The 16,539-nt window shown below is 43.1% G+C and overlaps 1 protein-coding gene across 1 annotated transcript; it reads right to left on the bottom strand.

The window, feature by feature from the left end:
- Positions 1-398: 398 nt before the first annotated feature.
- On the bottom strand, positions 399-15,509 carry LOC135875725 (cysteine-rich venom protein TEL1-like). Its single transcript, XM_065400706.1, has 7 exons — positions 15,450-15,509; positions 11,391-11,507; positions 10,160-10,247; positions 6,695-6,840; positions 5,555-5,649; positions 3,302-3,390; positions 399-526 (listed from the first exon to the last, which is right to left on the bottom strand). The coding sequence occupies exons 1-7, from the start codon at positions 15,507-15,509 to the stop codon at positions 399-401; spliced, it is 723 nt and encodes a 240-aa protein (XP_065256778.1).
- Positions 15,510-16,539: the final 1,030 nt, after the last annotated feature.

Genomic DNA, 16,539 nt, shown 5'->3' with positions numbered 1-16,539 from the left:
TCTGGCCCATTGTATCAGTGGGATTACTTACAGAATAAGGACTATACATGTATATCTTGGCAGGAACTGATCTTTAGATAGATAGTACTTTAAATGGTATTTTGTAGAGAGTGAAGTTGACATTGATGGAGAAGAAATCTCAGTCATTGAATATTATATAAGTCTAGCATGTAAGATGCTGAATTTCAAGCAAAAAAGAAAAATCTACAACATTTTAAAACAAAGAATTAAACTAGGATAAGAACATAAGTTGAGTGGCCAGATCCTACACTCAGATGAGTAGTCCCATTGAAGTCACCAGGACTACACACATAAGGGGTGCAAGATGGGACCCTGATTTTCTAAAAGGTGCTGTTATTAAAGAGAAGAATTTCCATGAAGAGAGGAATCCGAGGCTGTTATATTATTTCAGTGGGGCAACGGCAGGAGGCAAGACAGTATTTCTTGAGCACGGACTGTGCACATCCATAGTTCTTTACTAAATCAGGACAATTTGAGTAAGTGTTCACATATGTACAAGGATTAGCTGAAAATGAAACACATCATGAGATTAGATATTAAAGGAAACAGTGTAGGGTGTTTTTCCTCTTGTTACAGCATATTTTGACTAAATAAACATTTTCCAGTGTATTTTTTTCAGCACAGTTTTACTTATTCCCCAGTAAGGTTCTAAAAGTCTAACTGGCCACAGAAATATTGTTTACTTAATTCAAGGTATTGTATTAGGTGGAGCAATGCTTTTTGCTTTAGTACAGCTTATTACAATACCATTACAATAAGGAGAAGTCAGGTTTGGAGGCTGGTTTCTTTTTAAGAAGACGGGATCTGTTCTCAGTCCTTTTATTTCCCAGTAGCGTTTTTGTCCCAGAAATGAGCTATCCAGATTTGCAAACCTAGTGTATTCTGTGGACTGTATCAATATATCGGCCCAGTCATCCAGGAGGAAGACGTCATACGGAACTGTCCTACTTCCCTTGCACCTTTGCCCAGGGGCTTGGCACAATCTCCCTTTGAGCTCAAGGTGAAATCCATCCCTGTGTGAGGGTCAGTACAAGGCCTGAGCCACATTACAGTCCAACTTAACCCATGAAAATAGCAACTGGTGGGACCTTAATGGGGCATCGGCTTTGTGATGACCCTCTGCACATGGGTAAGTTTCATCCTTAGGGAATTCAGTGACTCAGTGTGATGGCGCTAGTCACCCCAAAATGAGTAGAGGAGCTGAATGGAGGGCAGAGCAATGGACCCATTCTCCTCTGTGCACGCTCAGTGGGGTGTGCTGTCTGCATCATTTCACAGGGTGTCAGGGCAGCCATACTGTCCCTTTCCTCCCAGAACTACTGTGCCTGCCTCAGGTGCAGCACCTCCAGTCGTTCCACCTCCAGTCTGTCCATATGTGTGTCTTGGAAGTTACAACCGCAAAATCCATTGCAGGTTTTTCTATACACTCAGCAGTTCTTAGTGTACAAATCCAAGTGGCTTTGGTTGTTAGCAAAGGGCCCTGACAGTCTACCACAAGGGTCGGCAACCTTTCAGAAGTGGTGTGCCGAATCTTCATTTATTCACTCTAATTTAAGTTTTCACGTGCCAGTAATATGTTTTAACCCTTTTAGAAGTCTCTTTCTATAAGTCTATAATATATAACTAAACTATTGTTGTATGTAAAGTAAATAAGGTTTTTAAAATGTTTAAGAAGCTTCATTAAAAAATTAAATTAAAATGCAGAGCCCCCCGCACAGGTGGCCAGCACCCGGGCAGTGTGAGTGCCACTGAAAATCAGCTTGCGTGCCGCCTTTGGCACGCGTGCCATAGGTTGTCTACCCCTGGTCTACCATATGAGAGAGGGGGATGAAAGCCACCTCTCTCTGCCTGGGGAGGCACATTAGGCGACATAACAGATTAGAGACTCAGCTGTTTTTTCCTTGCACACCACGAGGCAGCTTTGCTGTGGTACCTCTCCCACTACAGCAATCTTAGGAGAAACTTGTTGCTCAGAGGCAAAGGGTCTAGTACACCTCTACCTCGATATAACGCTGTCCTCTGGAGCCAAAAAAATCTTACTATGTTATAGGTGAAATCGCGCTATATCGAACTTGCTTTGATCCATGGGAGTGCGCAGCCCCGCCCCCCCGGAGCACTGCTTTACCGCGTTATATCTGAATTTGGGTTATATCGAGTCGCGTTATATCGAGGTAGAGGTGTATATAAAACACCAAGGGCTAGAATGTGCAATGCTCACTCAGGTGGAGGAGCACTTATTCAGTCCCACTGAAGCCAATGGAGCTACTTCCTGGTGAGCACTTACTCATGTGTGAGTAAAGGTTCCACACCGTGGCTCAAAGGTTATTACCCAGAATGAGAAGTAGGAAAATGCCGTTACTCCACTTGGACTGGACGAATGACAGTCTAAAATCCCTGTGAGAACTGCTCTTGCCATTGTAGGTGTTAAATATTTTTAATGTTTTCACAAATTCCTTTTTCTTTTCTTTTTGGGGGGGTGGGAAGGGGGCAGAGTTAATGGTGATCTCCTTGCTCATATTAAGCAGCAGCGTACTCCACAAGTTGTCTCACTGATTTCAATTGGACTATTCATTATGTATTTATGCGATGTCTAGCACAACAGAGTCCTGGTCCATGACAGTGGCTCCTAAGTGCTATCACGATACAAATAATAAATCAGACTAATGGTATAAAGTCCTATTCAGTACCGATTCACAGAAATGTAGGGCTGGAAGGGACCTTGAGAGGTCATCTGCTCCCATGCTGAGGTAGAATTAAGTATTCCTAGGCCATCCCTGACAAGTTAATCTAGCCTATTCTTAAAAAAAAAAAAACTTCCAATGATGGGGATTCCAACCTGTTCCTGTGCTTAACTACCCTTAAGTTAGAGAGATTTTCCTAATATCTAAATCTCCCTTACTGTAAACTAAGCCAATTACTTCTTGTCCTACCCTGGGACAATGTGGAGAACAATTGATCACCATCTCCTTTACAACAAAATTGTACATCTCTGCAGACTATGTCCCCCTCAGTCTTCTCTTTTGAGGGGGACGTGATAACATGATGACATTCCCCAGACATACCAGTCCCCCATCAGAAGCCCTTACATGAGCCCCAACACATGCTCATTTTCAAACATGGCATGCTTAGCAATGAGCGTGGGTCAGGGCATTGCAGTCTGGCTCTGAAGCCATGGTTTTTGAGTTGATAATTTCCCAAAGCCTTCCCTCCAAGGGAATTAAACATTGTTTTGCAGTGGCAAAGTTGTCACTTATTAATACTTCAAATTGCTAAAACTTACTGCATAGTCCATTGTCACAAGCATTAGGGCAATCTCCACACGCTGCTCCTGATTTGTAAGGTGTTTTTATTAAGGTATTGATATTCCCCCTGAAAGGGTAAAATTAAACAGCATAAAATGTAAAGTCAGTCTACAACACACATCTTCATTTACACACAGGGGACATTTACATTGCAGGAGTGGGTGTGATTAGCAGGTTGTGCAGACATCCCCTCACTAGCTCTAATCCTGCTACCAGGCTGCAAATAAGTGAAGACGTCATGGAGCAGGCTTCAGCACAGGCTGCACAAGGGAGTATGTGCCCAGAGGGGTCAGGCAGGCTTATCCAGCCTGGGCTGATGCCTGTTCTGATGCACGCTGCCTATTATTTTTGCAAGCGAGCTAGAATAAAACTAGCACGGGTGTGATTGCAGCTCATGTAGACGTACCCCTGGCTGCAGTGTAGACACACCCTTAGTCTGGTCTGTAGCAAACAACAATTTCAAAGTGTAACTCTTAATATGAACCAAAGATGTATAACCAACCCCCCTGCACTGCTTTGAAACTCTTACCCGTTGGCTTTATTGTTAACGTATTGCTTACAGTACTTGCAAGTGTTCATGTGCCATCCTGCACAGAGGGCTCACAGCGACCAGCACTGCTACGTCAGAAGCATGTACAATTAACCCTGCAGGAGCAGTGGCAGATTTAGAGTTAGTGGGGCCCTGTGTGCAGCTTCATTTCTGGGAGGAAGTTTGGGGGCACGGTGCAGGCTCTGGGCTGGGGCAGGGGGTTGGGGTGTGGGAGGGGGGCGGCGCTTAACTCGGATGGTGCGGCTCCCAAAGCGACCGGCACAGAAACCCCTTCAGGAGCGGCTCTTAGTGGGGGAGGAGGGGGAAGGAGGCAGGGGGTCTCTGCGTGCTGCTGCACGCGGGAGTGCCCATTGGCCACACTTACGGCCAATGGGAGCTGTGGAGTCTGTGCTCGGGGCGGGGGCAGCGTGCGATTAAAGTGTTCTCCTACTGGCTTTTGTATATTTTACCATTCCTGATGTCTAATTTGTGTCCATTTATTCTTTTACATAGGGACAGTCCGGTTTGGCCAATATACATGGCAGAGGGGCGCTGCTGTCACTTGATGGCATATATAACACTAGTAGACATGCAGGTGAATGAGCCCTTGATGCTGTGGCTGATGTGGTTGGGTCCTCTGATGGTGTCGCCAGAGTAGATATGGGGACAGAGTAGGCAACGAGGTTTACTACAGGGATTGGTTCCTGGGTTGGTGTTTCTGTGATGTAGTGTGTAGTTGCTGGTGAGTATTTGCTTCAGGTTGGGGGGCTGTCTGTAAGTGAGGACTGGCCTGCCTCCCAAGGTCTGTGAGAGTGAGGGATCGTTTTCCAGGATATGTTGTAGATCGTTGATAATACACTGGAGAGGTTTTAGCTGGGGGCTGTACGTGATGGCCAGTGGTGTTCTGTTATTTTCCTTGTTGGGCAAATCGGACATCAGGAATGGTAACATACAAAAGCCAGTAGGAGAACACTTTAATCTCCCTGGACATTCTATAACAGATTTAAAAGTAACTATACTTGAACAAACAAACTTCAGAAACAGGCTTCAAAGAGAAACAGGCGAACTAAAATTCATTTGCAAATTTAACACCATTAATTTGGGCTTGAATAGGGACTGTGAGTGGCTGGCTCATTACAAAAGCAGCTTTGCCTCTCCTGTAATTGACACCTCCTCATCTATTATTGGGAGTGGACTACATCCACCATGATCGGATTGGCCCTGTCAACACTGGTTCTCCACTTGTGAGGTAACTCCCTTCTCTTCCTGTGTCATTATATAATGCCTGCATCTGTAATTTTCACTCCATGCATCTGAAGAAGTGAAGTTTTTTACTCATGAAAGCTTATGCCCAAATAAATCGGTTAGTCTTTAAGATGCCACCGGACTCCTTGTTGTTTTTGTGGATAAAAAGAAGACGCTCGTATTTCTCACTTACCAAGCAGTTAGAAAAGAATGCTTAGATTTTTAAGCAGAGCAGACCTCACTGGGCAATTAAGGGTTCTCTGAGTTGTTTTATTTTAGAATGTAATTTGCATATACGCTTCTGCATACCACTATTACTGAATTGCCCCTCCGACCATAAACCCACTAAAAAATTATGATGCAATCAGCAATGTAGCTGAAAGTTTCCTGGGTCATTTTAATGAATTAAAACACTAAGGAATTCCAAGAATCAATTAAATCTATAGTTAATACATACGCAGGGCAGTAATGGCAAACATAAAAGTAGTTGTATTCACTCTCAGGACAAAAGGCAACTGCACATCCAATCTGGTAAGACTTGTACCAAACCACCTGGAGATAGAAGAGTAACTACATGAGTGAATGTGAAAGACTATGTTTTAATATAAAATATACTTCTATGAAGCTGGATTTGGGCACATTATCTTATCACACAATGTGGCAGAATATAAGTCACATCTTGTAGGAGAGAAACCAGACTATGTAGTTTTCATATGGTCTTATTCACCCTTTGTAGGATGTAATGGGAATGAAATGCAACCAACATGGTAGATTCTCAGTCACCTGGAATATTTAAATCAAGACATACATACAAACAACACATACTCTGGTTCAACCACAAACTGTTGGGCAAGATTCAGGAGTCACTAGATAAAAGTATCTGGTCAGTGTTACCCACAGCTGGTGAGACTAGATGGTCATAATGGTCCCTTCAGGGCATGAAGTCTAAGACAATACAATTCTACAGAGTTTGTAAACCAATGTAAAGCTGTTTATCTCCCTAGGTTCTTATCTCACCCCCATTCCAGTAATAACTTAGGGCCTCCAAAATATTTTAAAAAATACAAATAAATTTTCACACATTCTTCCTTCCTAACCTGTAGGAGAATTAGCTTGATTAGTTTATAATTTGTGAATGTGTATGTGTCTGAAGAAGTTATTGAAGGAACGCTAAGGGAAGATAATAACTTATAACCTAATTTGCCATCAGTACAGCAAGAAGAACATTACTCCCACAAGAAAAAAATCTAGTAGATTTTTCGAGTCTATCCCTCTGCCAATGTGTTACTGTTCCCTACAACTTAAGTAGCTTGGTCTAGCCTAGTTTTCAAATATCCAAGCCATAGGGTTTCCACCATATCCCTAGGTCTAATACATCTTACTGTGAGGAAGTTGGTCATAATATTTAGTCTACAGTTTCCATATTCTTATTTTTTTTGGTCACATTAATTTTGCTCTGTTGGAATAATTCTTATCCTTCATGGTGTTTATTTTCTTTAAATATATTGAAGCTGTTATTCTCCTACCCATGATAATCATTTAGTCAAACATGTATCAGTTAAAACATGAATGTAACAAGTGGTACTATGGTCCCTACCTGAGTATAATGGCCAGTCACTGCACCTGGTGTGGTTGACCCAATGCCATACATGAAATTTCCCACCTCATTGTACCAGGCTTGAATTGCATCTGACCAGGAATTGGGTGCAGTTGACATGTAGAGATTTTCGCCACAGCCCACTGCTGAAAATGGAAAGGAAACAAGTCACAAAAGCTGAAGAAAGGGGCGTAAGAAGATACAAGCGCTTTGCCATGTGGGTAGAACCAGTAGAAAATTCAGGAATTTCTAGGACAGTCTGGTGGGAAGAATCTGTTTCATTTCCTGAATACCCACACACTACAGCCTTGCCCTCTGTCACTCTCCAGGTCATGAGTGAATGGTGTTGGGGAAATCCCAATGGTTCAAAGGTTAACTTTGATTCTCAAAAGCATTCAAAGATTCAGATGTTTATCTGAACCTTCATGGTTCCAATAAATTAGCAAAGCCCAGATCTACCAAAATGCCAAGGGATCCCCCAAACTGAGAGATCCACCCACTCTGGACAGATGTTGCTGCCAGCAAAAACTCCTTGACATTGCTCACTCATTCCCTGTCCACGGCATCCTGAATAGTCTCATACTGGCCCAGCCTTCTGGTTTTCTCCATAGACTATGTCTACAATTCAAGGAGCTACTGTTAAGGATCTACAAGCTGAATGGAAACTTTTTAAAGACACCATAATGTATACCCCAAATTAAAAACCATAGTAAGTGAACCAAAAAAGTGACACCCTGGCTAAATAACACAGTAAAAGAAGCAGTGAAAGACAAAAAGGCATCGTTTAAAAAGTGGAAGTTAAATCCTTGTGAGGAAAATAGAAAGGTGCATAAACACTGGCAAATGAAGTGTAAAAATATAATTAGGAAGGCCAAAAAAGTATTTGAACAACTAGCCAAAGACTCAAACATTTATAGCAAATTTTTTTGCCTGCTAAACAACTGGTGGGGACAGTGGATGATCGAGATGCTAAGGTAGCACTCAAGGACGAGAAGGCCACTGCAGAGAAACTAAATGAATTCTTTGCATCGGGCTTCACAGCTGAGGATGTGAGGGAGATTCCCAAACCTGAACCATTCTTTTTAGGTGACAAATCTGAGGAACTGTCCCAGATTGAGGTGTCATTAGAGGAGATTTTGGAACAAATTGATAAACTAAACAGTAATAAGTCACCAGGACCAGATGGTATTCATCCAAGAGCTATGAAGAAACTCAAATGTGAGATTGCAGAACTAACTGTCATCTATAACCTATCATTTAAATCAGCTTCAGTACTGAATGACTGGAGAATACCTAACATGACGCCAATTTTTTCAAAGGGCTCCAGAGGTGATCCCAGCAATTACAGGCCGGTAAGCCTGACTTCAGTACCGGGCATACTGGTTGAAACTATAGTAAAGAACAAAATTATCAGACACAGAGATGAACATAATTTGTTGGGGAAGAGTCAACATGGTTTTTATAAAGGGAAATCATGCCTCACCAATCTACTAGAATTCTTTGAGGGGTCAACAAACATGTGGACAAGGGGGATCCAGTGGATATAGTGTACTTAGATTTTCAGAAAGCCTTTGACAAGGTCCCTCACCAAAGACTCTTAAGCAAAGTAAGCTGTCATAGGATAAAGAGGGAAGGTGGTCTCATAAATTGGTAACTGGTTAAAAGATAGGCAACAAAGGGTAGGAATAAATGCTCAGTTTTCAGAATGGAGAGAGGAAAATAGGCGTCTGCACTGGGACCAATCCTATTCAACATACTCATAAATCATCTGGAAAAAGGGGTAAACAGTGAGGTGGCAAACTTTGCAGATGATACAAAACTACTCAAGATAGTTAAGTTCCAGGCAGACTGTGAAGAGCTAGAAATGGATTTCACAAAACTGAGAGACTGGGCAACAAAATGGCAGATGAAATTCACTGTTGATAAATGCAAAGTAATGCACAATGGAAAGCATAATCCCAACTATACATGTGAAGTGATGGGGTCTAAATTAGCTGTTACCACTCAAGAAAGAGATCTTGGAGTCATTGTGGATAGTTCTCTAAAAACATCCACTCAATGTGCAACGGCAGTCAAAAAAGCTAACAGAATGTTGGGAATCATTAAGAAGGATAGAGAATAAGACAGAAAATATCATATTGTGTCTATATAAATCCATGGTATGCCCACATCTTGAATACTGCCTGCAGATGTGGTCGCCCCATCTCAAAAAAGTTATATTGGACTTGGAAAAGATTCAGAAAAGGACAAAAAAAATGATTAGGGGTATGGAACAGCTTCTGTATGGGGAGAGATAAATAAGACTGGGGCATTTCAGTTTGGGAAAGAGACTGAGGGGGGATATGATTGAGGTCTATAAAATCATGACTGGTGTGCAGAATGTAAATAAGAAAGTGTGATTTACTCCTTTTCATCACACAAGAACTAGGGGCCACCAAATGAAATGTATAAGCAGTAGGTTTAAAAACAAACACAAGGAAGTATTTCTTAACACAATGCACAGTCAACCTGTGGAATTATTTGCCAGAGGATGTTGTGAAGGCCAAGACTATAACAAGGTTCAAAAAAGAACTGGATAAATTCATGGAGGATAGGTCCATCAATGGCTATTACCCAGCATGGGGAGGGATGGTGTCCCTAGCCTCTGTTTGCCAGAAGCTGAGAATGGGTGATAGGATTTGGATCACTTGATGATTACCTGTTCTGTTCATTCCCTCTGGGGCACCTGGTATTGGCCACTGTTGGAGACAGGATACTGTGCTAGATGGACCTTTGGTCTGAACCAGTATGGCTGTGCTTATGTTCTTAATCCACCCTGGTGTTTGTTATGAAAATATTGAGAAAATAGGTTTTCTTGCAATGATTCTTAAAGTAGGAGTAACTCCATGGAAGTCAGTGGAATTACACTAATGTAAAACTGGTGCAACATAAATCAGAATCAAAGCTTAAATTTGGATCTGGATTCAAACTTTCTCATGTGTCAGGAGTGGTCATGTCCATTGTTTTGTTTTGGGTCCAGTCTTGAATAAGCTCAAAGTAACAACAGCATTGTTCACCATTCTGTGACCTCAATTAAAAGTGTTTTACCTTCACACAAAATATTCTTCATATTATTAGAGCTGTTTAGGGATAAGGAGTCGGAGGAGGGGGATTGGAATGAGAAATCTAAACAAAAACATTTGAAATTTTTTCCCTTTTTTCCCCAAAATTAAAAATTGTGAAATTTCTTGGAAATTTTTCATTATTTCTTTAATGTTTAAATTTAGTCTATATTCAAAAAATATTGCTTACCTCTAAATATCACACAGCAGACTAGATGAATCCATACACTCCACTGTTATAAATCTTATTCATTCAGCAAAATATTAATACCACTTAAATATGAGTGGGGTTATATTATCTGAAAATTGTTCATATAATTGGATGAATTGTGCATTATTCATTTAAAACTGACACTTTACTTACTAGTTGTCCTTCTGCTTTCGGGACTGTGGAGTAAAGTACATTCATTTGCCCAACTTTTGGCATTCTCTGCAGCTGTGGGACTCCATTCCTTAATGAAATGAGAAACATTAGGTGTTCAGATGTGTATCTCCTAGTAATGCAGAATGTAGAAGAGAACATACACTTGGATATTGCATTTTCAGAGTGTTTAAAATCTTGACAACTCTCTCTCTTTCATTTGGGTAGTAAAAGGAGAAGGAGCTCAGTAGCTGCACACCTTAGGAGAAGGCTAGAGAGAACGTACCACAAGACAACTGGGAGACCAGAGCTAGTGGGTTTTCCATTCACTTGAAAAGGAGACTGTAGAGGGGTGGACACCAGCTCCTGCCCTGAGGGGCTTAAAACAGCCCTAGGAAAGGGCTGTGGCAGGAGAAAACAGCCACTGGGCTGATTGGGGGAAGCAGGCAGAGTGGCGGCCACGCCCCAAACAGAGCCCATCTGCCCCCTATATAAGAGGCTGGGAGTCAGGGGCTCAGCAGTCTCTCTCTAGCTATAGAGGGAGATGGACCTGGTTGCAGGGACCTGAGCAGATTACTTGAGTGGAGCAGGGCTGGGGAAAGGCAGAGGAGCTGGGGAGCTCCAGCCTGGAAAGCCCCAGGCTGTGGCCTAGCAGAAGGCCAATGGGTACTGGGGGTTGCAGAGGGCAGCCCAGGGGTAGGCAAAGGCAGCAGGTCCAACCCCCCCTTGACAGTGATGAGTGGCCTACACTGCAGTCTGCCCCAGGGAATGGGGGCTAGTTGCTGACTGGCAGTAGCCTTACACTGAGGCAAGGTGGGGATAAGGGGTGGGGGTTCCCTGGGTGGGGAGACCCTGAGACCAAGGGTTTACTGCCAGAGGGACAGTGCCCCAGAGAAAGGGGCACCAGGGCCTTGAAAGGGACACGGGCCAGCGGTAAGGTGGATCACCGGCCTGCAGAGGGCGCTCCAGAAGCTGGACGAGCTAATTCCCGACAGAGACCAGCAGGAGGTGCCGCAGGAGTGAGTCCCGCACGCTTACAGAGATGTTGTGCATGAGTAGCAAGATTTGTCACCCCCAATGTGCTTTCTTCCCTTGATAATTCCTATGTTCTCCAACATCTTAATGGGGAAAGGATTCAAATGACATGTTTTCTGCCGGCTGAAATGCTGTGCCCTTGCAAATTCTCTACTAACATTAGTATACATTACAGATTAGTTTGCAAAATGCATCTTACCATCCTCAGCATGTTGCTAGCAGTTGGCATCACCCCTCTCCTTAGGGCATTGTGCTTGTCAACAATCTCCTTTTGTTGATCTGCCTTGTCAGTTGACAGAGCAGCAAAACCTGATGTCTAAATAAAAAAAACATGGTTTTTTGTATATAGGTTGAGAGAGTCAAAAATATTTTATATGTGAAGCTAGGAATCAATTCCAAGTAATGTGTCTTTATTAACATCATTAGTTCATGAAATATTTTAAAATTAATTTAATCCAAATGAATCAATAATTAATTCATAAATTATGGGTCAGTTATGATATGTGTTCTATGTTACTTAGCACCCTACTTCATATGTGCTCCTGGTGAGCACAATTTAGAAATGAGAAACAAAAATCCTAAGATTAGATAATATTATAGATATACAGTATTTAGAAGAATCTGTCAATTTGGCCAAATTCAGTGCTGGTAAAGACAGGAACAACTACATTGAATTATTTATTTATTTACAGTGTGGTTGCTCCTAGGACCCCAGTCATGGCTGAGGATCCCATTGTGCTAAGCACTGCACGGACATATAGCAAAAAGATTGTTATATGGAGCTATGTGACTATTAAGCATCTTTTTGGAAATTTTTGCTGAAGCTTTTGGCTGAAGCTTTTGGCATTTTGAAATTCTTACTCCTTTCAAATCTGTGAAAATACCACAAAAAGTTTGAGTTCTTTAGTGTACTATAGTATTTCTTCAGGACCGTGAATGTCATACCTAAGGTTACAAAAGAGATTATAACCCCAATTATGAACATCTAAGCTCAGTCAGTATTACTGCATGTGTGTGTCATTTCACTTTTCATTCAGCCTCACTCAACCAAAGGGTCTTAGGTCCTAATCCTAGGATTGCTTCTTAATGTGCCTGACTTTACTCACATGAGTAATCCCATTGCCATTGAGAGGACTACTTATATGAGCAGAGTTAATTGTGAAAGTACTTGCAGGATCTGGCCTTTCATTTCCCTTGAACACTTGTACCGTTTTAAGGACTTAAATTACTCAAATGCTTCTCAAGTATCAGGGGGTAGCCGTGTTAGTCTGTATCTACAAAAACAACAAGGAGTCTGGTGGCACCTTAAAGACTAACAGATTTATTTGGGCATAAGCTTTCGTGGGCAAAAACCTCACTTCAGATGCATAGAGTGAAAGTTACAGATGCAGGCATTATATACTGACACATGGAGAACAGGGAGTTACTTCGCAAGTGGAGAACCAGTGTTGACAGGGCCAACTCAGTCAGGGTGGATGTAGTCCACTCCCAATAATAGATGAGGAGGTGTCAATTCCAGGAGAGGAAAAGCTGCTTCTGTAATGAGCCAGCCACTCCCAGTCCCTATTCAAGCCCAGATTAATGGTGTTAAATTTGCAAATGAATTTTAGTTCGCCTGTTTCTGAAATTTTTTTTGTTCAAGTATAGTTACTTTTAAATCTGTAATAGAATGACCAGGGAGATTGAAGTGTTCACTTACTGGCTTTTGTATGTTACCATTCCTGATGTCCGACTTGTGTCCATTTATTCTTTTGCGGAGGGATTGTCCGGTTTGGACCATGTACATGGCAGAGGGGCATTGCTGGCACATATAACATTAGTAGATGTGCAAGTGAATGAGCCCTTGATGCTGTGGCTGATGTGGTTGGGTTCTCTGATGGTGTCGCCAGAGTAGATATGGGGACAGAGTAGGCAACGAGGTTTGCTACAGGGATTGGTTCCTGGGTTGGTGTTTCTGTGGTGTGGTGTGTAGTTGCTGGTGAGTATTTGCTTCAGGTTGGGGGGTTCTGTAAGCAAGGACTGGCCTGCCTCCCAAGGTCTGTGAGAGTGAGGGATCATTTTCCAGGATAGGTTGTAGATTGTGGATAATGCGCTGGAGAGGTTTTAGCTGGGTGCTGTATGTGATGGCCAGTGGTGTTCTGTTATTGTCCTTGTTGGGCCTGTCCTGTAGTAGGTGATTTCTGGGTACCTGTCTTGCTCTGTCAATCTGTTTCCTCACTTCCCCAGGTGGGTATTGTAGTTTTAAGAATGCTTGATAAAGATCTTGTAGGTGTTTGTCTCTGTCTGAGGGGTTGGAGCAAATTCGGTTGTATCTTAGGACTTGGCTGTAGACAATGGATCGTGTGATGTGTCTTGGATGGAAGCTGGAGGCATGTAGGTACGTATAGCGGTCAGTAGGTTTCCGGTATAGGGTGGTGTTTATGTGACCATCACTTATTTGCACTGTAGTGTCCAGGAAGCGGATCTCTTGTGTGGACTGGTCCAGGCTGAGGTTGATGGTGGGGTGGAAATTGTTGAAGTCCAGGTGGACTCCTCCTGATGGTCAAAATGACAGATTGGACCTCTACATAGAGTGCTTCCACAGACGTGCACAGGCTGAAATTGTGGACAAACATCATTTGTCCCATAACCTCAGCCGTACAGAACGCAATGCCATCCACAGCCTCAGAAACAACTCTGACATTATCAAAGGGGCTGACAAAGGAGGTGCTGTAGTCATAATGAACAGGCCGGATTATGAACAGGAGGCTGCCAGGCAACTCTCCAAGACCATATTCTACAGGCCACTATCCTCTGATCCCACTGAGGAATACCAAAAGAAACTACACCATCCGCTCAAGAAATTCCCAGCTACAGTACGGGAACAAATCTACATGGACACACCCCCAGAACCCCTACCAGGGGTATTCTATCTGCTACCCAAGATCCATAAACCCGGAAACCCTGGACACCCCATCATCTCTGGCATTGGCACTCTTACAGCAGGATTATCTGGCTATTTGGACTCTCTCCTCAGACCCTACGCTACCACCACTCCCAGCTATCTTTGAGACACCACCGACTTCCTGAGGAAACTACAATGCATTGGTGTTCTTCCTGAAAACACCATCCTGGCCACCATGGATGTAGAAGCACTTTACACCAATATTCCGCATGAGGATGGACTACAAGTTGTCAGGAACAGTATCCCTGATGAGGCCACAGCACGCCTGGTGGCTGAGCTTTGTGACTTTGTCCTCACCCACAACCACTTCAGATTTGGGGACAACTTATACCTTCAAGTCAGTGGCACTGCTATGGGTACCCGCATGGCCCCACAGTATGCCAACATTTTTATGGCTGACTTAGAACAACGCTTCCTCAGCTCTCGTCCCCTAGTGCCCCTCCTCTACTTGCGCTACATTGATGACATCTTCATCATATGGACCCACGGAAAGGAGGCCCTTGAAGAATTCCACCTGGCCTTCAACAATTTCCACCCCACCATCCCGCCGCAAAAGAATAAATGGACACAAGTCGGACATCAGGAATGGTAACATACAAAAACCAGTAAGTGAACACTTCAATCTCCCTGGTCATTCTATTACAGATTTAAAAGTCACTATCATTGAACAAAAAAAACTTCAGAAACAGACTTCAAAGAGAAACAGCAGAACTAAAATTCATTTGCAAATTTAACACCATTAATCTGGGCTTGAATAGGGACTGTGAGTGGCTGGCTCATTACAGAAGCAGCTTTTCCTCTCCTGGACTTGACACCTCCTCATCTATTATTGGGAGTGGACTACATCCACCCTGATTGAATTGGCCCTGTCAACACTGGTTCTCCACTTGCGAAGTAACTCCCTGCTCTCCATGTGTCAGTATATAATGTCTGCATCTGTAACTTTCACTCTATGCATCCGAAGAAGTGAGGTTTTTACCCACGAAAGCTTATGCCCAAATAAATCTGTTAGTCTTTAAGGTGCCACCAGACTCCTTGTTGTTAAATGCTTCTGTGGCTTTAGGGACTCTTAACATTTCACCCCGCCCGAAAATAGTCAAAATCAACATGAAGTGCTTTGAAATGGGATGTGCTTTGAAGTGCTTTGAAGTGGGATGATTCGAATGACTTGAACCAAATGTGTTTTTCTTTTTCAGTTTGCAAAAAATAGTTGATATTTTTATTTTTCGTCCAGTTTCAGGACAAGAAACATTTCAGAAATCTCAAAATGTTCCTGGGATTGGAAAAATGTTTCCCACCCAGCTCTTGTCCTACCTGTCCGGTGGATGGCTGCAGCACAGCAGTCAGGCCCAGGAATGCAGCCAGCAGAATCATCTCTGAAAAGGGAAGAACAACCTGCTTAGTTCTCTTTCCTGCCTATAGCTTAGGCTTATTCAAATACATTCCAGCGGAAGTGTGCTCCCATGTGCTGTATATGTCTGGGGGTTTTCTCAATCAGAAAGGTAGTGGTTTTGTCACCAGGTCTTTATACTAGAGAGAAAAATCCTCCTTTCTTTCTCTCTCATTTCTAACAGCACTATGAACCAACCAGCTTTCCATGTTTTCCTCAATGTACATGGTCCTCTACTAGAGGGTTTTCTTTTAGACTCTGGTCAAACACAGTGGCCTAAGTTAAGTGTAGAGGGAGGTACTAGTTTCCCTGCATGGAGGAAAGGGAGACATTACTACTGCTGCCACTGTCTTCGGGCTTTCATTGTGAGGGGACAGTTTTAGTTTCTAGTCAAAGATCCATAGGAATCTTCCCTGTGGAGACTGCAGAGGGGATGCACTGAATTAGCATGTGCACTACCCACCTTTGCAATACTCCCTTCCTAGCCACTTATGGCATTTCTCTTGCCCATACTGTCCATCCCATTGTGGAAGGGATGCTGAAGACATGGTAGCAGAGATGTCTCCCCAGAAGACTTTCTACTCGTGGGACCATGCACCTGGGGTTACAGCAGCACAAGCCAGTGCAAACCCAGTTTGAATTCAGCCCCTTAGGTTTAGTTCACACCACTGCCCCTAGTTTATAATTGAAAGCAGAGAGCTGGCCATCTGCATGGAAGGAAAATAAGATTTAGGGCTAGATGGTAACATTAGATACAACCGTGAGCAAGGGGTGGTGCATGAGCTCCCAGAAGTATCCTTGGGAGACATCCTTCTCTGCCTCAATTCCTCCCTTGCTGTCTCCTTGCTCCTCAGGATGCTAATTTATTGCTGGTCTATAGGACCAATGCCAACTTCTACTCCCAGCTCCCACAGCTTTCCTCATGACTCTGGCCAGTGAGTAAGGGCAGGAGCTGAGTCTCTGTCCATTCCCCTTCCACCTGCTCTGGGGAGGGAGTAAGTGGGTAAGTAACTC

Source organism: Emys orbicularis, chromosome 3 (assembly GCF_028017835.1).
Source record: "Emys orbicularis isolate rEmyOrb1 chromosome 3, rEmyOrb1.hap1, whole genome shotgun sequence".
NCBI lineage: Eukaryota > Metazoa > Chordata > Testudines > Emydidae > Emys > Emys orbicularis.
This window is presented reverse-complemented; position numbering and strand designations above follow the sequence as displayed.

What these genes read in the sequence shown, in the direction of transcription:
- LOC135875725 (XM_065400706.1), bottom strand. Translation starts at nt 15,509, where the DNA reads ATGATTCTGCTGGCTGCATTCCTGGGCCTGACTGCTGTGCTGCAGCCA. An exon ending in TGCAGCCATCCACCGGACAG is followed by an intron (nt 11,508 to 15,449) that starts GTAGGACAAGAG and finishes TTTTTTATTTAG; the next exon opens with ACATCAGGTTTTGCTGCTCT. An exon ending in TTGTGACAATGGACTATGCA is followed by an intron (nt 527 to 3,301) that starts GTAAGTTTTAGC and finishes TTTCATTTTCAG; the next exon opens with CTAATCCTTGTACATATGTG.